This window comes from Achroia grisella, unplaced genomic scaffold, assembly GCF_030625045.1.
Source record: "Achroia grisella isolate CSIRO2021 unplaced genomic scaffold, CSIRO_AGI_Agris_v1 utg1304, whole genome shotgun sequence".
Taxonomy (NCBI): domain Eukaryota; kingdom Metazoa; phylum Arthropoda; class Insecta; order Lepidoptera; family Pyralidae; genus Achroia; species Achroia grisella.
The window spans coordinates 101,860-126,326 of NW_026712617.1; the positions used below are offsets into that span (position 1 = coordinate 101,860).

Below are 24,467 nucleotides of genomic sequence, written 5' to 3' on the forward strand. Positions count from 1 at the left end.
CATTTCAAACTAAATTGTTTTATCTTCGTATAAGTGATCATCATTATTTGAAAAACAAGTATCATTACCCGCCCACCATCTATCAAAATCTTTGTATACTGTTGTAGTTTTAATTAGATTATCATTGTTAATCACTGCACAGAAATTACAATAATCATCTGTATCTGGAATTTCATGTCTAAAATGATAAGAATAATACTTTTTCCATCTAAAAAACTTACAATACACTTCAAAGTTTCGTGTAATATCATACATCGTCTTGGCAAGTACTTTTGGTTCCATTTCTCGAGCATTTAAATAAATTCCATGTGGCATAAATCTGTAAAAAATATTATTAAACAAAATAATATTAAAACTTTTTACCATTTAATAACGCATTTGATAAAAATGTATATAATACATACTACATAATAACAATGAGCTACCCGAGCTTTAGACACTTGAGGGCAATAAAATCTTCGAAATGGTAAAAAAGAGTGGCACTTATCGCTTATACCCAGTTGCATTAATATTGATGATAAGTATTTAAATTACCTTGTATAGTTTGCGCCGCCAAAGACTACTGGAACTGTATTGTGATTTAAAGGGTACAAAATTTTCTCCGTTACGTAATCCTGACTAATAGCATTTTCGAAAGCGAAATAAAAATAGTAATCTCTTTCTAAGACATCTAGACACCGGGGCATTATATCACGGGGACACTGATGTTTTCCACAACTGCCAAATATATCGACATCCGAATTATATTTACGCAATTCTTGTTGAAAAATTTTTACATACTCCTCTCTTAAACTCATACTGTCGCAGTTAGAAACAAACCATGCAACCAGTTTCTTCTTGGATTTCAACTTAGACTTTAGTTTTTCATCAATATCATCCATGTCGGATATATTTATCCAATTCATTATCTCATTGGGTCCTATGACATGCCCGGTTGCGTTCCTCACCGAAATATACCCCCAAATGGAGTCGGAATCAAGTCTGTAGGTCCAAGTCCAATTAAAAAAATCATTCCATATATCTGAACAAATGGGATAAGTAGCGGCTGATTCTACATTAGCGTATACGTACTTTTGAGATAGGAGACGTTTCTTTGGTATGTCATAATAGTTTAATATTTGGTTCAACTGCGGTCCATTAAAGACAATTACGTCGAATTCGCTGTAGTCTCCTAAATAATTTCTGTCTCCAGTAACGTAACAATTTTTCCACAGACACTTTTTATTTTCAAACACTGCACTTCCATTACCAAAATACACGAATGGGGAATTATGTGGATTTGTCCACAGAAGTATGTATTTCGTTTCTAGTTTTGGTTTGTTAACTGCGACCTGTGTCGTGTGATTTTGTAAATAATATATGCTGTAATTGTTTATAACTTTTACAGCGATTGTGTTATTAGGCGATTGGTATTTACAATGAGTATGTGCATAATAAAAAGTAACATATGCTATTATGATAGCAATTGTATAGTAAAATTTTCTTAAGAACTTGTGACGCCTTGATTGTACTGAAGACGAGTGCATTTTGTAGAAATGTGTCCATGATAATGTGTACAATTAGGCATTGTGTATTGTGCATACAAATATGCTTCTAAGGATGATTACATTCAAAATAATAAACAGACTTATTGAGATTTCATAACATATGCATTATTCTGTGTCCATTACTTTCTATATATTCCAAAAAGCTTTCTTTCTCGTTGATTTAAAATATATTCTTTAACCTCTAATATGTGCAGGTCAATATTGTTTATTTTTATGCAGTCAAAATCAATTACGAATTGCTTTTGAAGTATAAACACGTAATGTGATTGAAACTTTGTAATATAATCTTATCTGTATAACAACGTAGTACATATTTTAATAACATGAAAAGTTCATTACTTCATAAAAAAATAACGTAGGTCTAATGATACCTATGTAGTATCCTGTCTATTTGTCTAGATATAATTATGTATATCTATGTGAGTACGCTAGTAAGTGTATAAATTAATTAAAGGAACAGATTCTGAATGTTTTTTTACACCTTTTTAAATACACATTTTATTGGGAGCTACCGACCTGAAACACATTTATATGAATCTTAATTTTTATATATCCATGTTAATTTTACAGGGCTGTAAGCATAATACTATTTGGCTAGTACATATAGTACGTAGGTATGTTAACTATTTCGTGACAGAGAAGAGGGAATTATTAGTTTTTTTGAACTGTATAATATAAGGTATGTGGTTCCAACACATAAGCAGGTAGGTAAAATAAAAAAAACATTCGCTTATCAAACACAGTTTTAATTCATTACCATTACACATCAATATATCATTAAATATAACGAATACCAAACATAGATCCGTGCGTAGTTAATTTTTTTATAGATTCTGTACAATTCGGACGGGTTCAAATAATGGACGTGATGAAATAATTTTTGATAGGTTCTATACAATTTGCACTGGTTTTACTGTTATGAGCGTTTGAGATGGGTGTAGTGTATTTTTATAACGTACATACACCAAAAAGAAGCTGTTGTAAGTACCTATCATTTCGATATTATATCATTATGTAAATATACTTAAATCACAGGGAATTACACGTCACCTGACCTCAATGTGTCCTGACACATGATTTTGCGTGAATAGTAACCTAATATATTATTTAACATATAATGTATTGATCTGTATGTATGCATAATATTCATCTAATCATTTAGGTTTAGTCACTTAAGCGCTGTTCAGTAACAAACATGCGGGCGCAGGCGGGTGTATCTCCATTATAATACATTTCAAAAATACCATCCAAACTTGCATTCATATTTATAATGTCATTTAGGTATGTAGGCTACTACTACAAGGAATTCGCTAATGGTTACTATGCATATTGGAGTATTTCTACGATACCAAGGAACAGGACATTGTCGACTACACCCGGACTAAGACTAACCTAAAAACCTGAGAGTGATGCAACTGGAATCGAGTTTGTGGTCACCAACGCTTTACGCTACGCTTTGAAGCTCGCGTTGTGACTCGATCCTCACCAATGGGGAGAAGGGGATTGAAACCCCATAGCCAACAATGTACCATGTTAGGTTGATCTCCACGCGTTTCCCCCTGGAAACTAACCTGATAAATTCTTGGTAAATTTACTACGATGGGCTAACTGACCTGAGCCCTCATGCTCATCCTCTTATCCGCCACTGGGACCCCACCAGTAAATTACAGCATTAGAGATGGCGGGTGTACCATCTCATTAGCATTCACAAAAAAAAACCCCACCAATCGGGTCCCCACCAACATGTTCACCTTAATAAAGGAAGACTACTGGCCGAAGGGACTTATAGCGCCGCTACCGTGGCAGATTGCCATAGTTAGTGTGGTGACCACAAAGACAATATTGTTATTATATACTAGCTGTACCCACTGTTTCACTCGCATGCAATTTATGTGCCTATGTGTTATTCAGATGTATGTATATATTATTGTAAAGTTTCATCAAAATCAGTTCTGATAATAAGAATCTTCATAATGTTATAAACGTGAAAGTTTGTAAGTATAGTTGTTTGTTACTCTTTCACGCAAAAACTACTGAACGGATGAACCTTTACAGTTATATAGCTTATGCATCAGAATAACATATAGACTATATTTTTGATTGAAATTTAATGCAGGTGAAATCACGGGCACAGCTTGTAAGATATATAGTTGGTCCGTAAGGCATATATAATGTGGGCCAATATTGTTATATAAATAATATTATGTTGCTTGAATGAAATAAATAAATAAAAATATAATTGGGATGCTGAATTCAGCCCCAGACCCTGACACTTTGGTCCCACGAGCAGCTGGCCATAGCGATGCCATTCGGGGCAATTGAGATCGAAGTCACTCGATTTTCATGAGCGTTTAGTGTTCCTGAAAATATAAGTGTGTAACAAAAAACATAACGTCATAATAACACAGTTGAAAATGTACTGTTTTGTGTAGGCTACCAACCAAACCACTATTTTTGTTTATTTAATAATTATGTTTTCTTTACACTCCATGTAATACTTATTTAAGCATTATTATTTTTATTAATATAATTGTATCAAATATGTTTCAGCACTCCTTATCTATCTACTATATATACGTATATTTATAATGACAGTTTGTACTAAAATAAGAAACTTTAAGACCACTCCTACACAATGTAATTTGTAGCGTTTTGTAGAATATAGATATTACTTTGCTGTTTTCAAATTGAAATACAAAAATATACATTTACCTGTATGATTGACTTTCAGTGTATCCCAGGAATGTACTGCATTGTCATCCGAACCAGCTAGCAAGTACCTTCCGCTTAGAGATAGTCCTGTTGAGAAATCACATTAGGCATTTTTTTATAGATATTAACGTTATCGGGACAAATTTACTAGGAATTTGTCATGACGGTTTACAGGGAGAACCCCGTGGAGGTCAACCTAACACGTTATACTGTTAAGATTAGTCCACATTACTAACAGTCTCCTTTTTTAGCCTATAAAAATAAGGATTCGAAGAAGATCATGTAATAAAAATACAGCCATATACTTCCCACATAGGTGTATCTATAATATATTTATTTCAAATTAACTTGACACGGTCAAGTAGCTAACTGATGACCATGACCACTTTAACGTATGCTACACGACAGGATCAAATTTAAATAATTTAATATGCAAAGACAAAAGTACACCAAGTAAAACCTGTTTCAATATTTAATTTCCACGTAACTTGTAATTTATAAATAATTCTTTAAAATCGGGTCAATACATAATATATACCTAATAAATAACCGGCTATATAATAGAATAATAATGTCTAAGTGTAAATTTAAATAAGATCTTGTTGTAAGTGTTTCTGTTGTAAGTAAATATCTACAGTAAATAATAAAGATGTAATTATCATTTGTCTATTTTTACCTTTTCTATTCTATAATATTGTAATAATGTTGTAATTGATTGGGATATAATTGACTGTTATTTATATATTTTTTATGAACAGGTTTGTTACGAACGTAATATATCTAATATACATATGTACCTATGAATAGTATGTACAAGTATATATTAATGCTCACAGAAAAAAATCAAAGATTTATAATTATAGAAATATGAATTTTCTCCACTTGGATAGAGCCGAGAGGTGGTGTAGGTTTTATGAGTGATGTGTCTGGTGGTTCCATTACCTACTGAAATGTACCCTATTATAATCAACATCCATGCGATCCACCCTAGAACTATCATGGTTGTTTTATTGATGAATTTTCCAAAAGACTGACTGCCCTGACTCTATCCTCTTTACATAATTCTCGGGTCCGCCCTATGACCCATTTTCTTTCGGAAGTTTTTTGCAATGGTGCTGCTCCTCAACCGAGGGTGGGCTGAGGAGCAGCACCATTGCAAAACCTTAATAATTTTAAAAGTTGGAGACTACCCTACTGGTAACCCACAAATGTATACCTACAGTGAGATTTTTTCCATATGCTAGATGCATATGATTAACAATCAAGAGGAGTACTTTTTATATAATAAATAGTTACTTGACTACTAGGCTATCTATTTTTTAGGTATATAAATAACATTAGAGAATTTTATGAACAAATTTTGACTTCTACATAAGTGCAAGTAAAAAAAATACCGACCACAACTAGTGAAACCGCTGTTGCCGGGTGGGGTATAATGTCCAAGCTGCTGGTCACTGCGTATATCGAACAGCCTCGCAGTTTTGTCTTCTGATGCAGTTGCAAACGCCTGTCCGCTGTTGTGATACTGCAAATAAATTACTATAATAACATAATAACTTTGGACAAATCAAACGGTTCCGTCTAGCCCGAGCTATATAGATATCATCATCATTTCAACTCGGAAGACAACCACTGTTGAAAGAAGAGTTCTCCCAAAAATCTCCATGAAAGTGGGTCTTGCCCTGCTCGCATTTTTTTAAAATACGTGCATAAAAAAACTCAAATTAACACAAATAATCATGAAGAGAAATGTTTGTGTTGTGCAAAGAATCAAATCCGCGACTATCGAAGGTAAGGCGATAGACTAAATCTAATAGACCAAAGAGGGCATCATAGCCTGGATAATGGGTCATCTATTTTTGAGTTTGTAATAATATTACTACATCGTAGGTCTTGCCATCATTTACCATCATCATCAAGAGCAAGCGCAATCCCCTTATTAATAAAAAAAATTCATTAGAAGAAGTGTATGAAAGTGGCGCCGGTGTCTGTTATGGTATGGGCATGTGAATGAAGGTAATATTTTAAGGAAGGTGTTACATTTGAATATAGATGGTTATAAGGACAGAGTAAGGCCGAAAAATAGATGGATGGACTGTATGAAAGATAATATGGTAAGAAAAGGAGTAAATAACGAGATGACTGCAAGCAGGGATGGATGAAGCAGATAATGATATCGTACATGTTACTGAATTACGGATTTTATAAACAATACCATTAAGTAACAATACATACATAAGCCAAAAGGGTGCGACAATATTGTCACTAAGTAGCTTTATCGTAGATCTATTCTGCAAATGCATATCTAATGTAATGTCTCTAATATAATAAGGAAAACGAGGATGGTCCACGTTATAAAAAGTGCTCGCTGTTGCCTATATACATTCACACGGGCAGTTCATACATAGCCATTCCTAATGACTAATGTATAGGTACATAATATCAACTTTCAAACTTAACTTCCGCAAACAAGGTACGTGGGTAAAGAAATGGGTAAGACAGAGATAGATAGTACATCATACTTTTGATCATAGTCTAACTGGGAAAAATACAATACCTATAGTCAACGATAGATTTACATGCGATGACCAAATGACGACTATGCTGCTATAGATAACAATTACTTTATAAGAATGTATTAAACTACTTACACAGACGCTGTTGACGTCTGCTTCATGTCCGAAGAACGTTTGCTTCGCCTTGTCTTCTCTGATATCCCACAGCTTACAAGTCTTATCCACCGATCCAGTAACGTAGGTTTTCATATCTGGCACAGTATAGTTAAAAATATTAACATTTACAAAAATATTTTAAAGTTAATATCATCGCGATACACTGGACATACACCCCTCCGAGCGTCTAATTAAACTGGGGAATGAAATTATGGTGGCCTGAGGCGAGTTTCGAACTCCTAGCGGTTCTCTCAGACTAAAGTTGTATAATCGTCAGGCAGGAGTTGTCCGTCAGCCGCTTCATAAGGCATTCTGCGGTTTTGGAGTGGCATCTGCACTCGCCATTTATCGTTCGGTGAAGTTTTACAGGCCAGCTGCGGCCAACAGCATAACAGTTCGAAGAAAGGACAGATTTTTCCTTACCTGGTGCTAAAGAAATACTGACAACATCACCAGCGTGTGCGTCGAATTCCATGTTCTTTTTACCAACTTCTAGGTCCCAAACGCATCTACAAAAAAAATATTTAACTAGTTGAATGAAATAATAGTATAAGTCAAGACAACTCACTCAGCGACAACGACGAATAGTTCTGAAATAAGCGGTGTTTGTATAATTTTTATGTAAGATAAAGCATATAAAAAAATACTCAGACTAACAATCATATTCATTAATACAAATATTTGCAATGTGCAAGAACCAAATAAGCGACTATCGCAAGTAAAGCTACGTGCAAAACTGCTAGACTACTGCGGCTGTAGTTGTACCTGGATGATTATATATTAGTTGGAAATGATAATGTAAATGTATTTATAAAAAAAAATGTTTTTTCAAGTAACTCAAGTCGCAATAAGGACTATTTATCTGATGGTAAGTGAAAAATGTCACCTATAGACATGAAGAACAATACTAATATCACGTAATCCTGTGATACACCTGGTGCTGATTCGTAGTTATTCTCAAGGGCTAATTATTACACATCTTCTACTATAATTTCACTATCTAATTTTACTGAAACAATTGATATAGCAAGCAGCTCGGCGGTTAAAATAGGTGGACAGAGGTATTAGAGACTTTACACATTGTCTACTACGATAAAAATATTAAATAGAGCTTACATTTTCATATCACCAGATCCAGTGAGAATATGAGTATCGTCAAGAAATCGACAGCTACTAAGAAACCCTTCGTAGCCAGCCAGCTCACGTACCATTTTAGCGGCTCCAGTAGCGTCACGATTATTGACATCATACACAGTGCACATGTTATCCATACCACCACAAGCTTAAGAAATATATAGAAAAGTAATTAGATATTCCTACCTATTACTAGTTAGTACATGAAATTCAATAGGACGATAGGGATAAATATAATACAAAAAATTACGTTCATGAACGACTAAAATGTCCTACATGTATAAATGATTTTGATTTGATTTAATTTAATTTGATTAAATAAAGTTTCCATATTACTTCAACTTTAAAACATAAGCTTTATTTTACCACATAAAAATACCTTAATCGACAGTAATAGTAAAAAATAATATGTTATGTGTCAATTAGTGTGAGAGCGTGTTGCGGCATCTTATTTAGGGTCAAATTCTATATATTTGTCATACAAGCCATGTAATAACAAAATCTATATATCTGTGCATGTATAATATGTGTTATGTCCAACCATCGATATTAGAAAACATACCTAAATAATGTATGAGTGTACCTTACCCACAAAATTTCCCGAAGGCGCAAATGCAACGCTCATGACCCAAGCAGACCGTAGTGGGATGACTTGTACCTTGTTGCCACTCCATGTATCCCAGATTATAAGTTTTCCATCCAGTGAACCAGTAACGCAGTGCCTGTCAAATACAGTCATGTTCTATTTCCAATAATCAATAATAATTCAGTATACAATCGCGTTAGACCAGTTTTTGAGGCGGAAGCAGCTGACATATACCTAAAGCACAAATAATATAATATTACATAGTATTTTGTCTGAATTATTATTAGACTTTATATAATTATAGTTGCTATGACGAAGATTCATTCGCAAATGCATACAGGATTATCTGAAATGTAAGACTGATAATGGACTCACAAAATTGGGTCCATATTTCATTCCACCTCTTTCGTCAGAGAAAGAAAAGTTAGAAATGAGTTTATTTTCAAATATAATTTCAGATATTATCGCTTAGCTTTAAGTACTGTACCTTAAACTTAATCTACCGTATGCTTGGTACAATTCAAATTGTTTCCTACATATTATAAGCTATATTGTGACCACATTAGGTGCCACATATTAATCTGATACCTAATTAATTACATAATTTCGAGTTCGATACTTCCACATAGTAATGATATAGCATACAAATATGCAGAAATTATTTCAGACCACGTACCTAGAATCACCGCTATAGTGAACTGAGTTTACTTTGTTTATATGTCCTTTCAAGGTCTTCTTTGTCGTAAGTCTTATTTTTGATACAGCTCCCATATTGTCACATTTTTCTGATAATTTAGCATCTGCTACTTTTTCTTGCTCTGCCTATATGGTAAAAAAATATAATAAAACACAAAAATGCAATATTGACTTCCTTTTTTTAAAAACAGTCCAAGTAAAACAATCTTGGAATTCAGGTACGCAGGTCTTATTATAGGTATATACTTAGATAAAGTATTAGCAATAACTATCTGTACCTTAACTTTAGCAATTAAATCAACCAATTCTTTTTTGAGAGCTGTTGCTTCTGGATCCTCTTTCGGCATGACTTCTTCTGGATTAAAAAGTTATATTAAAGTTCTGATAAGTTACTTGAAGCCTGTCGCACTGCCTATGTTTCCAGTGGCTTTGAGCCTCCGTTGTAGATTCTACTTCTAATTGTATTACTCAAATTGGATTTCAATTTACAGTTTAACTGAAGCTTTACATGTGCTCGCCACTAGCGATTTGACATAGTTTCATTATTTTTTTTTTCAATATTAGCTTATATAGTAGATACATATTTTTATTGTTATTATTATTAATTTACTGCTATTAAAAATTAATATCCAACCAACCAATATTTTTAGATATATTCGGTGTAATATTCTACAAATAAAAATAATTGCTCTATCACAATTTTACTTGGACGTGGCATTGTAAATAAACTGCGACGGTGACTCGGCCCCGATTGCCTGACTTTCACCCAATCTTTTTCCTATTTTTACTATACAAGTAACAATAGCATTGGACTCCGTAACCGACAAAACTATCAGAAGCTGTCGTTTTATGTTTGATGCTTGTTATTCGAATCTAACTGTAATTTGTGAACTTGGCGAAACGGTATTTAGTTATACTCAATAAATGTTCACTACTCGATATTCCTCTCAACCAATTAAAGAGTAGATATTTAGACCGGACCGGAAGACGCAGCGTGGGAAGGCCTCCAGCAAGGTGGACCGACGATCTGGTCAAGATCGCTGGAAGGCATTGGATGCGAGCAGCGCAGGACCGATCCATGGGGGAGGCCTATGTCCAGCAGTAGACGTCTTCCGGGCTGCGATGATGATGATGATGATTATAAATTATATAATAATCGAGAAGAAATTCAATTGAATATATATTTTTAAAAGACAGTTTTTGTTTATTATTTACTTATGCACATTTGTCTAATATTTAATGTAAAAACTGTGCATAAACAATATTGTCATGCACGTTTGTCACTTAAGTAATTGTTTAGTGAGTAATAGGCTTTGCTCAATTAATATGTTATAAATGTATATAAAGGTAATTTTAGTATATTCTTTGGTATCTAATCTATCAAATTGTAAAATTTTTATCGTTCCCATAAAAGACCTATTGACTTTTCTAAACGATAGCTAGAAACAACGCGTGTTAGGTAGACAATAAAACAAGCACTCGTAAAATCTAGATAAATAAGTAAGCGATGTTGTCTACACAATTATTACTCACTACAATGTATTGGACTATTCAAATTCTACTGAAACTTTAGGTAGTCGTAAACATAGATTGTATCAAGACAACGGGCACCGGCTATATTTCATATAAAAAATCTGACAAAGTTTTTTTTTTGAACTACTCTAATGCTGTTGGCCGCTGCTGGCCTTTACAGCGAGGCCGAGTGCAGATAGCACTCAAAATCACGGCAGGAAATATAGATGAATACGCCTTTAGACTGAAGGCACCACTAGAGGGTTCGGACCTCGCCTCAGGCCGTCGAAATTTCGAACTCCGATTGAAATGGACGGATATCGATCGTAAGGAAAGTCGCGAGTAACAGTTAGTTTAATATACTTACCTATTTATATCTCTTTACAAATCATGAATAACATTGTTGATATGGATATTTACCTACATAGCTAATATGTATAACTATCATTCTCTTATCTGAGATATTACATACGTAGGTATTTTTCCTCGTGTGTTCAGTGTGTGACAGTTTCCTTTAAATTAATTATAAATGAATTTTGTAAAAGCAGAATTGTTTGTTAAATAATTTAAAACATTCTTAAATGCAGACAAATAGATATTCAGTTACTTTACGGTGTCCAAACCTCTCTGTTACAATTTCGTCTGACACTTTCATTTCACGGTATATTAAGTTTTTTCTGCAGTTCACTGTTCAATAGAGAATAACTCTCACTTTTCCGTTATAATCAATTTGATAGATATTACTGTTCCAGTAGCAACAGTCTTGTCTTGAAGGCTTTAATGGTAACATGGGTTTGCTGGGACATCGGTGTTTTCCACTTAAATGTTGTTGTTGGATACTGGCTATGTGGATAGCACTAAGACCCGCAATTACGTCGCAAGAATTTTGTACTAAAAGTGGCGAAAATGAAGATTGTAAACAACACAATTTATTTTATAAAGGTAAGCACATAATTTACATATCTCATGTAAATAGTCGATAAATGTATGTACCTAACATACATTTATCGACTATTTATCTAATTTAGTGAAAGCTCAAGCAATTAATATCGGTATTTAAACTAGCAAATCGCCCTGGATAAGCACGGGTGCATTTATTATGATTTCAATTTCATATAAATTCATTCAATTAGGCTGTACGGTCTAAGGATCTTTGCCTGTTCCATCACTGAAAAGGAGATGGACGAATATGGGAAAAAAAAAATTCATTAAAATTTTATATAAATTAAAATACATCCTCACGTACCTTTCTATTTTTAAAATAAGTTACTTAATTAATACATATTTATAGAGTTGTTCATTACCTATTAAAAAAAATATTCTCTCTTTCTAATTTTAAACATAAGCTTTGCAATTTCCTGTTATTTATGATCCCATGTCTTCAACGAACGTATAATTATACTGTGCTACATATAATCGTGCATTACATTGAGTTTAACGTTATACGTGAGTACTTCAAAACTCGTGTAGGTACTGTTCTATCACGACACCACGTAAAAACAGAAAAATAGCAATTGATAATGTATGATAACATCTAATTTCATAATGTAATCTAACTTGCTTTAAACTTACAAATTTTCGCGCAAATTAGTATATTCGTCACGCGTCAGTATGTGGTTATGACATTGACATCAGAACTGACAGTTACGAAACTTTATTTTATTTTTTGCTTTTAATTTTCAATTATGTTATTTATCGTATATTCTGGTGAATCATCTGCGACATGTATCTATATTTAAAATAATATCAGTGTTAATACAAAAGATTCGGGATATTTAATTTACGAATTAAGCCAGTTTCGTTTCAGTGAATAGTTAGTCCATGTAATCTTAGCGGCTCCTGTTTGTTGTCATACGTTATAATTTAACGTTTCATCAATGAAATTCAATAGAAAAACATCTGTGCGCCAATGATCTCATTCTATAAACTAGCTAAATAACACAGTCAGTCAGGATCGGACTGCGGGAGTAAATAGTCGTTATCTCCCAGTGTCACGTATTGTGATGAAATCTTATCGGTTCGGAAGCGAGAGTACATAATATCTGGACCAACCGTAAACGAACGTTTCTTTAGGCTGGCTGGCCGCGCTTTTACGAGCCATAGTTCATGTTCCAGCGCGGAAGTCCATTGAACTCGGTCATGGAACGTTCTGGAAACATAATGTTTTATAAACAATTTCTTGCAATTGTAATTTTATTAAATAGTCAATTAATAAATGCAGGTGAGAGAAAATTATATTATCAAGAGTAAAATCTTAGAATTGAAATTAAATTATTACACATAATAAAACTGAGGTTTATTGTAGTAACATTTGTTCATTTGAGTATAATAAAACATGATTTAATCCTTATTTTCTTTAATTTAGAGTATTTTTATTTCCGTCTTATTTTTTTAATTTAAAATTGCCAATTTATTTATTAAGATCTGTAGAACATGATACTAAAAATCTTCCAATATTTTATAATTTCTTCAAAATTTTGCTTTTGGCGATTATTTATAAAATTATGTCTCTGTTTAATATTTTCAAACACTGTATTATTTTTTTAGTTTTATTTTCATCTTTTTTCAATGAAAGTTTGCATTTGCTTGATACATAAGTACTTAATAATTAATTCTTGATGTCTGCTTTCAAAAATATTTACTAATTACCTATCTTTTATAAAATAAAATTAATTTTGTATGTATTATATTTGTTTCATTTTAGGTTAGTTTATTTTGAGTACACACTATAGTAGACAACTGCCTAACTTTTCTATGCTCACTGCAAAGCGATAATAAATTAAACTTCATGCTTTATTTTGATATTATGATTATTTTGTATATTTTTTAATATTATGATTTATGCATAATTTAAGTTTAGTGTTAATTGTCTTAAACACAATTTTGTATTTTTTTAGATGATGTCACTGTTTTGACTGTGGCAACAGATGATAACCATGGATTAGAAAGGTTTCTTAGATCTGCTAAAGTCTATGGCATTGATGTGGAGATACTTGGCAGAGGAGAACAATGGAATGGTGGTGATATGAATTATGCGGGTGGTGGCCAAAAAGTGAATTTGCTAAAAGATAAACTAAATGATATGATGAAATCCAAAAATAAGGAACAATTAGTATTATTTACGGACAGGTAAATAAAATATACTATTTAATGAATTTAGTTCATATTGCAGAAAAATTGCAATTTAATAATCATGAATTTTGGAAGTCATGGTATGATATATGCTTGTATTTTCTGATATTAATTATAAATATTATGGAGTTATAATAGAGTAATAAACATTTTTATGTGTAATTTTTTGACTTCATATAACTCCTTAAATATAGTATAATTTATTACATTAGGAGAAATATAGAGATTTAAGGTGATATCTACCACAACCACAGTTTTCAAAGCAGTTCGTAAAATTTATTTTTTCTTATGATACAATGTTGAAATTGTATCAACTCTCAAAAAATATGGCTCTAGCAATTATGTATGTATGTAAATCATGTCCATATTATTTTCTAAGTTAACATTATTAATTTTTTTAGTTATGATGTCATGTTCCTTGGAAACATTGAAGCAATTGTGAATAAATTTAAATCATTCCCTGATACTAGGGTGTTATTCTCTGCAGAACAGTTTTGTTGGCCAGATAGCAAGTTGGCTTCTCAATATCCTAAAACTGAAGTTGCCAATCCCTATTTGAATTCCGGTGGATTTATTGGTAAATAAATTTCTGCATACATTTCTAGTATTTTAAATTTAATCATAATCTAATATGGCTGTTCAATTAACACTCATGCTTACTTATACAACACATGGTTATTAAAACATTATGTTAGAGTTTTGATGTCTATCAACCACTTCAATAAGATCATCATGACCAATGATATATGCTAAGAAGGAACCTGTGGAGGATTATCGATGACCATGAAGGTCGGTCAGTTTAAAGTGGTGAATTGGGGGAAAGGGATTTTTAGATATGTGGACTTCATCACCAGCAATGTACCAAGTCAGGTTGACCTTCATGCAGTTCCCTTTGGAAACTATCATGATGCATTTGTCAGGATAGGCTGGCTGACCTCATGTTTATCTTATCATCCTGCACTGATGTCCCGCCAGCGTATACCTTTAGCGCAAGCTAGTGCACCCATTAAAAAATTATCCATAAAAAAATAAACAATCAGCATAGACCTGATGTATATTACTTTTCAGATAATTCGTTCATGAGTCAGATAATTAGATTAGCAGACAAAATTAATATATAGATTGGATGGCCCCATCTGTCTAATTCTTAAGAGTTGTACACAAAGTGTACATCATAATACCACACTGTGTGTAACCAATAAAGCAAAACCAATAAATTGTTTAAGTGCCACAAGTGAATATGCCAAAATAAATTATATAATTTGTGATATTTCAGTATTTAATAAAACTAGCTAAGTTATCAGAGGTGTCCTATCACATCCAGTTATAGAATTAGTCCATATGGGTACGTAATCTGCATTTCCCAAGTCACTGCAGTGCCCACTAATATCTACTGCAAACAACAGTTCAGACAGAACAGACATTCATCTGTTTAAATCTATGTACCAACTTTCTTTATTTCTATCCAAGGAGAACCTTGGATAGAAATAACACATTTAATGGTTCCCCTTTTTACATTCTTTATGAGACAGTATACTATTATATTATAATTTAATACTGTAATAGAATCGATTTGTACAGAGTTTAATTAGATTATTATGTATTAAAATGACTTCACTAAGATGCCATTTTGCATATGTTATGTTACACACAATGAAAGATTTCTCTCATCTCATTCTCATACAAGTCTATTTGTAGATAACGAATTTTAATATAAAACGTTCACTATTGTTACAGTTCTAAATACATAAACACTCAGTCCATGCATGTTATATAATTAATCTATATCATCTAACTACAGAACAATATAGCTATTTAAATTTGATCATGACAATAGTATTGACTGGCCACAAATGTTACAAACACCAAACCATACGTTTATTATTTCATGAGTCATTGTCCTACTTTCTTCGTTTATAAACAGATGTGCTAGCAATCAAAATTATGTTTTAACACCTTAATAAAAACATACAAAGTGTTTCTTAATTTATTTTTTAGGGTATCTTTCGGAGCTTTCGGAGATAGTCAACTACAAACCGATCAATGATAAAGACGATGACCAGTTGTATTATACAAAAATTTACTTAGACAAAAATGTGAGACAAACTTTGAAAATGTCTCTCGATCATAATGCTGCTATATTCCAAAATTTGAATGGAGCTTTGTGTAAGTAAATAACCATACATTTTATATTTTAAATATAAAACCGATTTAAGTATTATTTGGTTTGCACAGAAAGATAGGCACAATAATATTTTGTTCTCCTATTAGCTGCCTTCATAAAGCCTTACTATATTTTTATTTTATTATTTAAGTTTATTAACGGTGTTTATCTTACTAGGGTGTGAGTAACGAACAAATTAGTTATTTATGACAGATTTATTATTCTAATTAGATACCAACTTATTTACCTCTCACCCATTACATATATTATTGTAGCTGATGTTCAACTGAAAATAAACACAACCGAGGAATGGCCGTACATTGAGAATGTAGCTACCAAGGAGCGTCCTCTCATTGTTCATGGTAACGGACCTTCTAAACTCACGCTGAACCAACTAGGCAATTATTTAGCACAGTCCTGGTCATTCAGCAAAGGTTGTGAACTGTGTTCCGAGAAAAAAATTAAACTTAATGTAAGTGTAATAGTCACATTACTTTATAGATCATAAAATTCGTATACTCTGTAATATAAAGTATCTAAATATATTCTTAATAAGTGATTGAATCCAAATCAACTATTTTTAGTATACATATGTTTTGGTGGATCTCTTTGCAATAGTTTTAGCAGGTACATCCAAAAGAGGCAACCCTGTAGATAAGTACTAACACAAAAATGCATAATATTGTTTATTTGTTTGTTATTCTTTCTCGCTTTTCTAGCTTAATTAAGGGTCATGATATTTAGCATACATTTAACAGTTGAGATGAAGAAAACGTACTACAATTATTGTCTGCCACACACACGCGGTTGTGGTACTACACATATAAATTAATAAATATTCATTGATTATATTACTTGCAGGAAGACGCTTTGCCTGACGTCATGATGGCAGTATTTATAGAACAGGCTACGCCATTTTTAGAGGAGTTCCTACAACAATTACTAGATACTGATTATCCAAAATCGAAGATTCATCTCTTCCTAAGGAACAATGTAGAATATCATGAAACTGAAGTTGATGAGTTCTATCAGACATACTCTAAGAAATTTGCATCAGCTAAGCGCATTAAACCGAACGACTTCATCTCTGAATCTGAAGCCAGGAACATTGCAAAGTATGATCACACTGTTCATGATAATGACCATTATTTATTTCATTATTTATTTATGTAGCACATTATAAAGCGAACTTTTTATACCTACACATTGTAGTGGACGGTATAATATAGAAACAAGATTATTTTTAGTTGTACATGTAGTTATAAAACTGATAAGAGTTCACGTCGCGTCGTTTCTACCATAATAAATAAACGACGTAACAATTATTACTTTTATACTAGGAAGTCAACTGGGATGCGATATGCGATTGAAATAAAACAGTTTATTATCAAGTTTTATACGTCGTATTCTTTCAACAGTAAATCAATTTTTAAATTAAATATTCCAATATTTTTAATTTCAACACAAGAAAATATAAAAAATCATTTCAATTTTATTTCACGATAAGTTGCATTAATTGATAATCAATTATTTTTTTAATTTTTGAAGCTTCTGTGTTCGTATGTTTCATTCATACTCTAATTTCTTTTGTAGAGATCGTTGCATCAATAGTGTATGCGACTACGTGTTCTCCATCGATAGCGTGTCTCGCCTAGAACCAACTACTCTGCGCTATCTGCTGTCTTCTGGGTATGATGTGGTGGCACCCATGCTGGTGCGGCCTGGCCAGGCGTGGTCTAACTTCTGGGGCGCGATCAATTCTGCTGGATTTTATGCTAGATCGTCTGATTATATGGACATCGTACATAAAATTATCAGGTATGTAACGCTTAATACATGGTGCATTTGTTTGCAATAATTTATATACCAATTAATACAATATATACGAGTATGTAATGTCTTTGATTAGCATACCATTATTATAAACCAAAAATATTTTTATTATTAAACCAGAACTTTAAAGAAGTCAGACAATCGATTGTCTTTGATACTTAAAAGTTGCCATCTCGTTCAATCGAAGGCGATGGAGAAATCTGTTTTGAAAGAACGTCGGTCAATAGAGTACATATTGTCCGCAGTACATTCGTACACGCCGGCGTCCATTTGTGTCGCCGGGTCAATTTCAATTTTCGACTTCACACGATCCTCTCCTATTGGCCATTCATGGATCTGCATGTTGAAATTGAAATAATTTCATAGTTAAATATAAATTGAATTGTTTACACAGTTCATTTTATATAGTACCAGTAGCTCGCCTGGCTTTACTTTGATCATCATATTAAAACCGTGATACAATATCTTAATTGGTACATTGATTCTAAATTTCCTTATAACAAAATTAGTTCTCTTTATTAACATTAGTACAGATAAGATATACAGCAAAAATATAAGTAAGTACCTACATAAAAAATCATTGAGTGGGCCGCGGTTTTCGTAGTGAGAGATACCAATATATTTCGTTGACCGATAGGACTGTTGCCTACCGAGATAATTGGCTTTATTGACCGCTCTCCAGTGATTCCAATGTTATGATTACGCTTTAAGTGCTATAAGTATTCAGAATATTTTGATGATCAATAAATGTAATTACAATTGTAAATACATTTTTAAATTCCGGGGTCAAAAGATTAATACTATGTATATAAACGTTTGACCTGCGTGGACATAGTAGCTCCTACACGAATAGACCGATTATGATGTGTTTTTTTTGTTTGACGTAATGGTTATTAGGTACAATTTATTAGACTGCTTTATTCTGGGTTTCTCATATCATATAGCATCCAGAACATCATCAAACATCCATTCGATTGAGATATATTTGATAATAGTTGACTATCATATCAATGTTACCAAATAGGTCACTTATGATTCGGGTTCTTCATATTCAATTACATTGTTACTTACGTGCAAGTAATGGTGAGCAAATATTTCCACTCCGTCCTTAAACCATGTAATATGTGGTCGAGGCGATCCTTTGGCTATGCACAAAAAAGCTATTTTATGCCCCAACACGTATTCAAGATCAAAGTGCGATGCAAGCAGAATTTTCGCTCCCTGAAATGAAAATAATAGTAGTCATGTAAACAGTGGGATTGTTGATCTTACCACTATAGATCTTTGCCCTAAATCTTTTCATTTGGCAGACGTTCGACACTGTCATAGTCATCGTTTATAATTAACAAATTTTGCTCGTAATGTACGTTCGCTGTAGCTAAAGGCTGATTTAGTGCTTTAATATTATCTTATCAATATAGTAAAGATATACAAATTGATATATACAGTTTCATTTCATGTTAGTATGTGATACTTATTTTTTTTATACTTACATCATTATTGTTGTAATATTGATCTGATTCTGGATCTCTGTATTTTCCAGTAATAGGTAAACCAATTTGTACCTGAAAATATAAGGCCCCAAGTTTGAATATTATTTGTTAAGCATTATCTATATTCAAGCGAGACATAGACATAGAGCCATATTACTTATTATCAAGAATTTCCTTATGCATAATTACCCCAAACATCTTTTATCCTATTTAAGAGTTTCTGTAACTTTTTGACTGACTTTCTTAACTGTATCTCAAATATTAAAAAAAGAGACATTAATTAAAAGACCGTAGATTATAAATTATGGACATTTACAAATTAAAATATGGTTTATTTATAATTCACCTCTATTCGAAATCTGAGTGAGGTTTACCTTACTTCTGGCTCTGCTTCTGGCGCGGCCACGTCTTGCTTCCGCCGGCGAAGCAAGGAACCAATACAGCACAAGTAAACCTAAGAACAACTTTGCCCTCATCAGCAGCATCTGGACGTCTTGAAGAACACGTGTTCACTCGAAACCCATGTAATATTTGAATTAGGAATATGTCGTTCTGGTATGTTCTTGTGAGGGGTCCGATTGCAACTGATAGTGCCGGCGATTTCTCTCCGCGCCAATTTCTCAATTGACTAATGACGGAGGTGCTCGCAGGAGGGCCCTTGTCTCCCCCTATTTGATATATGGCACTCATCATTTCCTTTAGCATTTCGGACGGCGATACTTTAAATTGGGTGTTTATGTTCTAATGTGATTCGACGAAAAAATTTGACTCCCGAAATAAAACAATGAGGATTGACTTGATGAAAAAGCGTCATAAATGAAAACGCCAAAGTAAATCAGATATTATACAGTGCTGCAATAATATTATAGTGGTTTATGAAACTGAATGAAAAATAGAGTTTAAGTTATTTAGAAAGATCGGAAGATAAAAATTATTAATGGCTAACAGTGACGATGACATTATCAACGTGCTTTTTTATTGGTAGATTTATAAACCTTGTTCTTTAATATCGGTTATTGTTTTACTACACTTCAGACCGAAATTAAAATGATCAATCAAATAAGGTAGTTTATTTTTATTTATTATTTAAGTAATACAGGTATAATTAATACAGATATTGCTAATCTTTAAAGCATTCAACGCTGTAACAAATGTAGTTTATAAGAAATGAATATTCAATAAACAAGCTCTATTTATTTTGGAGCGTTTCCTGTACAATCCCATAATTATTTATGTTATCTATTGTAACACTTAATTATTACTCTATTACTTTCAGAGGTGTATGGAATGTACCATTTATCACTAATTGTTACCTGGCGAAAGTATCAGTGTTTAGAAAACCTGCACAGCTGCTCACCTACTCCAAAGAAGATTTGGATCCAGACATGGCGTTCTGTCTCAGTCTTAGAGAACTTGTACGTACATACATTATGTGCTAAAACATTTACAATTAATTCAAACGTCAATTCAATCTCTCTTTCATGACAGAACCGACTAATATAAATATACATATTTGTTGCAAAATAACGTGTAGTAGCGAAATTACAGAGTATATAGTAGTAATATATCTGTTTAAATTCGTCACACATATTATACCATTATTCTCATAAAATGTATACTCAGTAATAATAATTTATTGCCGATTAATGATAGATATGAATTGATTGCTATTCATCTGTTTATGTGTTACGTAATAGACAGATACGAACCAACCTAACCAACCTACCAATCTTTAATACTTGTTAAATCTTATAGTCTACATATTTAACAGGGCATACATATGCATGTAAGCAACGAGTTGGACTTCGGCCATCTTGTGAATCCCGAAACATATGACATCAGCCGCACTCACCCTGACGTTTATCAAGTGTATGACAATAAGATTGAGTGGGAAAACCGTTACCTCAACGAAAATTACTCTCTCAATTTTGCTCCAGACAAAAAACACTTAATGGTCAGTATTGTTAGATTAGCATTACATATTTAACAAAAATGTTTAATGATCGCAGTTCCAAGATTTAAAAACTATATAAATTATAATAAACATTCTTTAGTAGTTTCCGTTACTAACACAAATTATAATGAAAGTTTTTGATGTAATATTGTAATATTATGGATAGACATGCATAGTTTTTTTATGTATTTATTATTAATATAATTACATAAACAATGGCAATATGATTATTAATTTTATGTAGTTGTTATTACGCAGGTGTTGAGAAATAACATTTTCATAATATCAAATATTTACATTAAATTGTCTAAGAATATTAGTATTATACAAATCAGGCATTTAAGTATAATATAAGACAGAAACTTTTTGGTATAGGCCTATACAAAATTACTGTAGAGAATATATATAAATTAAAAGCGAATATTATATATTTAATAATAATAAAATATTATATTAACTCTTATTTAGTATTTATATCCATTAATATTTTTAATAATATTTTTTTATTCCATTATTTTCAATGTTTTAAAAATAATTGTATATAAATTTTATATATAATATAACTTAATAATCTGGAATAAATATCTTGGATACTGGATATATATAATTGTTGACAGCCCTGCCCGGATGTATACTGGTTCCCAATGATGTCACCAAGATTTTGTACGGAGTGGATTGATGTAATGGAAGCTTACGGTCAGTGGAGCGACGGGTCAAACAGCGTAAGTTTTATTTTAATATAATTGTAATATACAATATGTTATGGAAAATGTATAACAGTGCAAAGTTTAGCCTATGTATATGCTTTAATATGTGTGAAATCGTAAAAGTTAAACATGGCTGAAAGAATACATTACTTTTTACTACGTCCTATAAAGTTTAAAGCGTTAAACCATTGTAAACATTACTTTAAAAATTTTGTGTACAACTGTGCTTAACACTAATTTTACAAGAGTAAACTGAATGATAATTTTTTAATTGAAATTTCGGAATTTAACCTATTAAAATCAGCTTCATTTTGTTGTATGAGATTACTTCATAAAATTTATAAATATTTATAAATTTCAGATCATTTTAGGAACTCAATGTTGAAGAATAGTCTACTAAATAGTATCTAGCTTATTTTAAACAAATTAATTTTGGTTTTATTCTTACAATAGTATATTATTAGTTTAGCAGAGACTATACAAACAACTATCATATTAATTATACAACACCTATTTTGATGATGTCGCAAATTAACCAAAAGAGTCGCGTATGAACATGTCAAAATGGTAACAGATCATTTTTTTTTTACATTTACAACTAAGGGTGCAATAATTATTTACTTGCCAGGATAATCGTCTTGAAGGTGGATATGAGGCAGTACCTACTCGTGATATTCACATGAAGCAAGTGGGACTCGACAAACAATGGCTATACATCCTGAAGGAGTATGTGAGACCACTTCAGGAGATGGTGTTCACAGGATATTTCCACAATGTTAGTATCATTTGGAGAAATTAAATATTCCTTAACAATTATGATATATCAGAAGACTGTAAACCTGAACTATCAAACTGAAGAATAATGTATTAATATTCTATGAGAAAACTACTATATTCATACTAATAATATAAATGCCAAATTTTGTTTGTCTGTCTGCGTTTCTAAATAGTTGAACAGATCTTAATGAAATTTGACATGAAGATAGATTGTATCACGAGGATGGATATAGTCGCATTTTTAATCTTCAATAATAAAAAATTTGAATGGCGTGAATCTGGGGAGGAATGTTTGACCACACGAGAAAGTTAGGCACATTCATTCGTTTGTTCACGAACAATTTTGTACGTAAATCATTCATTAATTCATAATTTAAGACCCTCGCTCTTGTCGGTGGAGCTTTTGCCACTTTCCACTAATAATTTTCATAAATTCATCGTGCCGTATCAAGAGTTCTAACATTGTCTATTGTCTATAGTAGCCTCTTGTTCTTTGTTAAATACGTTTACCACCATTTTAGAGTTGCACCATTGTTTACAGCCTCCGGTATCCCTCATGAACTTCGTAGTACGCTACCGCCCCGATGAGCAGCCATCGTTGCGACCACACCACGACTCGTCCACCTACACTATCAACTTAGCTCTCAATACGCCACGTACGTACTCAATAATTGAAATTTTAGCTAACATACCTTTAACTAAGAACAATATTATATATATTTTATAACCCAACTTCAGTTCGATTTCAACTGCAACCCTCGAAATCAAGACATTCCGTTAATTCACGTATATAATTTTAATGCTTAAGTACTTTAAAATATGGCTATTTTAAAAATTAATATTACGCTCTGTTGACTGTTGACCTTCTTTATTCTTTATAGTACACACACATAGGAAAAAAATAAAAGTAATAAGGGCGAGTTTCAAATCTAAAAAGAGATTTCTTCCAGAATACCTAGAAAATGTTATAGGACTCTTACCAAAGTTTAAATATTTTGGGCTAATTGCTTGTCGGCTAAATACCGACAACTATTTTTATGAATATTGTAGTATATTCTTGTAGAATTAAATCTGAACTTCTTGAGTTGTTTCAGATTTGGACTACGAAGGAGGCGGGTGTCGGTTCATCCGGTACAACTGTTCAGTGCGCGATACCAAGCAAGGCTGGCTCCTCATGCACCCTGGAAGGCTCACGCACTATCACGAGGGACTACTGGTCACCGCAGGCACAAGATACATTATGATCTCTTTCGTCGATCCGTAAATGATTTTGTAGAGAAAATTTAGCATTTCACGCATTGATTTAGTTGAATACATTAGACTCTGAGCATATCTAAATTATAATAAGACTAAAGTCATATCATCATGTCACAAAAAAAGATTATACTCCGCATAGTTATACAAATATATACGTTACGTTGTTGGTATTTCTGTTGATTTTTTATAGATCGAGTTGTTCTGCCGCAGAAAAATAGAATTGAACTGAAGTCTCACATAATATATTCCATTAATTCGATGGTAATAGCGATCATGGTTCCTATTTAAGGT

At 32.4% G+C, this 24,467-nt stretch overlaps 4 protein-coding genes across 5 annotated transcripts; 1 reads left to right on the plus strand and 3 right to left on the minus strand.

The window, feature by feature from the left end:
• Positions 1–9: 9 nt before the first annotated feature.
• Positions 10–1,846, minus strand: LOC131855091 (alpha-(1,3)-fucosyltransferase C-like). Its single transcript, XM_059206305.1, has 2 exons — positions 535–1,846; positions 10–319 (listed from the first exon to the last, which is right to left on the minus strand). The coding sequence occupies exons 1-2, from the start codon at positions 1,524–1,526 to the stop codon at positions 10–12; spliced, it is 1,302 nt and encodes a 433-aa protein (XP_059062288.1). The 5' UTR covers positions 1,527–1,846.
• A 1,288-nt stretch (positions 1,847–3,134) lies between these two features.
• On the minus strand, positions 3,135–11,388 carry LOC131855105 (guanine nucleotide-binding protein subunit beta-2). Of its 2 annotated transcripts, none has more exons than XM_059206332.1 (9): positions 11,332–11,388; positions 9,328–9,473; positions 8,654–8,787; positions 8,048–8,213; positions 7,355–7,440; positions 6,911–7,026; positions 5,658–5,784; positions 4,260–4,346; positions 3,135–3,907 (listed from the first exon to the last, which is right to left on the minus strand). In XM_059206332.1, the coding sequence occupies exons 2-9, from the start codon at positions 9,420–9,422 to the stop codon at positions 3,801–3,803; spliced, it is 918 nt and encodes a 305-aa protein (XP_059062315.1). In that variant the 5' UTR covers positions 9,423–9,473; positions 11,332–11,388; the 3' UTR covers positions 3,135–3,800. The 2 variants fall into 2 exon arrangements, with proteins under 2 accessions (XP_059062315.1, XP_059062314.1); XM_059206331.1 differs by lacking the exon at positions 11,332–11,388 and adding an exon at positions 9,626–9,695.
• A 1,157-nt stretch (positions 11,389–12,545) lies between these two features.
• LOC131855094 (procollagen-lysine,2-oxoglutarate 5-dioxygenase) lies at positions 12,546–24,234 on the plus strand. Its single transcript, XM_059206308.1, has 13 exons — positions 12,546–13,080; positions 13,757–13,988; positions 14,393–14,568; positions 15,990–16,157; positions 16,431–16,627; positions 17,017–17,270; positions 17,749–17,973; positions 20,758–20,896; positions 21,253–21,435; positions 22,053–22,157; positions 22,771–22,917; positions 23,461–23,575; positions 24,014–24,234. Exons 1-13 carry the CDS (start codon positions 12,966–12,968, stop codon positions 24,181–24,183), a joined length of 2,226 nt encoding a protein of 741 aa, XP_059062291.1. The 5' UTR covers positions 12,546–12,965; the 3' UTR covers positions 24,184–24,234.
• Positions 17,981–20,100, minus strand: LOC131855096 (immunoglobulin domain-containing protein oig-4-like). Its single transcript, XM_059206309.1, has 4 exons — positions 19,856–20,100; positions 19,482–19,553; positions 19,060–19,209; positions 17,981–18,324 (listed from the first exon to the last, which is right to left on the minus strand). The coding sequence occupies exons 1-4, from the start codon at positions 19,964–19,966 to the stop codon at positions 18,166–18,168; spliced, it is 492 nt and encodes a 163-aa protein (XP_059062292.1). The 5' UTR covers positions 19,967–20,100; the 3' UTR covers positions 17,981–18,165.
• Positions 24,235–24,467: the final 233 nt, after the last annotated feature.